Source organism: Colletotrichum tamarilloi, assembly GCF_030869305.1.
Source record: "Colletotrichum tamarilloi strain Tom-12 chromosome Unknown Scaffold_431.1, whole genome shotgun sequence".
In the NCBI taxonomy this organism is placed as follows: domain Eukaryota; kingdom Fungi; phylum Ascomycota; class Sordariomycetes; order Glomerellales; family Glomerellaceae; genus Colletotrichum; species Colletotrichum tamarilloi.
In genome coordinates this window covers 1-2197 of record NW_026849813.1, presented here as the reverse complement: position 1 = coordinate 2197, position 2197 = coordinate 1, and the positions used below count along the sequence as shown (strand labels likewise).

At 53.8% G+C, this 2197-nt stretch overlaps 2 protein-coding genes across 2 annotated transcripts; one reads left to right on the top strand and one right to left on the bottom strand.

Moving 5' to 3' along the window:
• Window positions 1–33: 33 nt before the first annotated feature.
• On the top strand, window positions 34–630 carry CTAM01_17234 (uncharacterized protein; the record flags this gene model as incomplete). Its single annotated transcript, XM_060533222.1, has 2 exons — window positions 34–296; window positions 522–630. 2 exons carry the CDS (start codon window positions 34–36, stop codon window positions 628–630), a joined length of 372 nt encoding a protein of 123 aa, XP_060372201.1.
• Window positions 631–1160: 530 nt separating this feature from the next.
• On the bottom strand, window positions 1161–1978 carry CTAM01_17233 (uncharacterized protein; the record flags this gene model as incomplete). The annotated part of the gene is made up of 3 exons (XM_060533221.1): window positions 1161–1467; window positions 1522–1620; window positions 1665–1978. 3 exons carry the CDS (start codon window positions 1976–1978, stop codon window positions 1161–1163), a joined length of 720 nt encoding a protein of 239 aa, XP_060372200.1.
• Window positions 1979–2197: the final 219 nt, after the last annotated feature.

Sequence of the window (2197 nt, the reverse complement as noted above, 5' to 3'; positions counted from 1 at the left end):
CAGCTGCCTCAAATGGACACGACTGCAGGGCCAATGCCTCCATTCGCAAGGAGCCACGGTCCGATGCCCAACGGACCTCCCATGCCGGCGGCAACCAGCGGATACTGCACGGCTTGTCCGCGATTGGCCCTTTCCCTGGTCCGCGAGTCTCTTGACGGTCAGCCAACACGAATGTTGTCGGGTTCTGCGCTGGCCGTCGCTGCGCAAGACATGAAGTCGGGAGATGCAGCCCTGATTGGTTGGGCTAACGTCTCCATGTGCATGCCAAAAGCGGGCCGTCCTGGGGACGCTAAAACGTGAGATGAGCGCCCCACGTCGTCTGTGCCGTGGCACCGGGGAGGCTGCAAGGACGATGCAAGATTTGGCGTTCCCACTCCCCTCCAACTTTCTTCAATCAGCTCACACCCACAAGCATGTCATTGCCACACCCCACCATCTATCTCAGCATGCGCACCCCCAACCGCACACGCCCTCCTGGCTAGTCCCCAAGACCCACACACTTTATGTCCATCACTCTGCAGAGAGGCTCGAGCGCCCGTCGGCCTATGTCACTCGCTCCGGCTGCCCACGCCTGCCCTCAACCCACCCCGCAGGGCTGCCCCGATTGGGCCTCGGCTCGAGATGCCCTAGTCCGGGCTTCGGCGCAGTTGCGAGTGCGCCAGGCTATCCGTCTGCCAGCCCAATCTTGTCCAGAATGCCCCGAAGAAGGCCTTTGATCAATCATATCATCACGAGGCAAGGCCTGACTGTGCCGGCTTGGCAGCTGGTATGCAAAGAGCTTGAAGGGGACGTTGTCTCTTGCACCATCTGCAGTCGTTGAACGAAGTCCTCATCGCCTGCCGAGGCCACAGGAAGAAGCGCAAAGATATTTTTCGTGCCTATATATTAACGCTCAAGATACGTTTTACTTGTCCTGGATGTTCTTTGTGCATGTTGCAATCTGTGTCCCCCCCCCCCCCTCTTCGAAAGCTGCTACAGTCCAGCTGGTGTACTGAAGTCAAACGGTCGATTGGTTGCCTCAGTTCCATTGCCGTAGCCGCCGAGTCCGTCTCGTCTTTCGATTCGAAACTCGTTCCGCGATCCTTCTTGCCCTGCGGCCATGTTCTCTCGGCTTGTAACCTCGGATGACATACCTGCCTTGATTAGTTTCGTGCCCCAAGTCAATGAGAGCTGACGTACATTGTGGCTTCGAGGGCGTCTTTCCACAGACCGTAATGCTCAAGTACTTCAGGCAAACCTAATGATCTTTCTCCGGTTATGCCATCCCAGTCATCCATTCTCCCTTGGCCTATCTCCTTTACAAGCTCCAATTCAATCGAGCCAGGAAATTCTTTTCCGTGGGAGATTTCCAGTCCGGCAGCTTTCATCATGTCCACGACCCAAAAACCTTCGGGATTTTCTGTGATCTTGTGGTGCCCAACAGGCAAGGCAAATTCAACATCGATAAACGCGCCTGGGAGGAGGAACCTAGATTCTCAAGACTCAGTGAATGTTCCTTACGAAATAATACAGAATCGTTACCTAACTAGTTCCTCGAGAAGATCCATCGTGATTGGGGTCCCGGCGGTTCCGAAAAGTATGTATGGGCGAGACGCCGAAGTGTGGAGCTCGAAGTTGTGCCTGTTCTTGTCAGTAGAATAACGCATCAAGATTTGCCAACGTACGAATAGTCCTGGAGAACAATTTTGTTCTTGCTGTCGTCCTCCGTGTGATGCGATATCGAATCCGACTGTCGCATCGCCAAGGTCGCTGTTCTGAACCTATAATAACGATCGAAGACAATCAGTGTCCCCTCTTCAACACCCGAAAGATCAGCATAGCGCGTTCGTCTCCGCAACGCGTCGATCGTCTTCGTGGTTCCGTCATCGTGGATGGCGATCTGTGATGCGAGCTCGCTAATGTGATCAATCTCGGCGTCATGACTGTCATCTGAGGACTTCAATTTGTGTTCAACATCAGGAGTTTGACCGATCGCCATATTCTGTCTTGAAGAAAATCATTTGCTGAAAACAGCTGCGGAGTATGGTTCAAATCTGTTCAGCTCTCTACTCTGGAGCACGACGCCTTTACAACATCCTGTCTTTGGTGCACGGTCTCGTCATCTCGCCTCATAGTACCTAGCCACTAACCAAGCCGTGGTGGGTCTCGAAACTAGCTGGGGCTGACTGCCCGAAAACTCAAGACAAACACCCCTTGA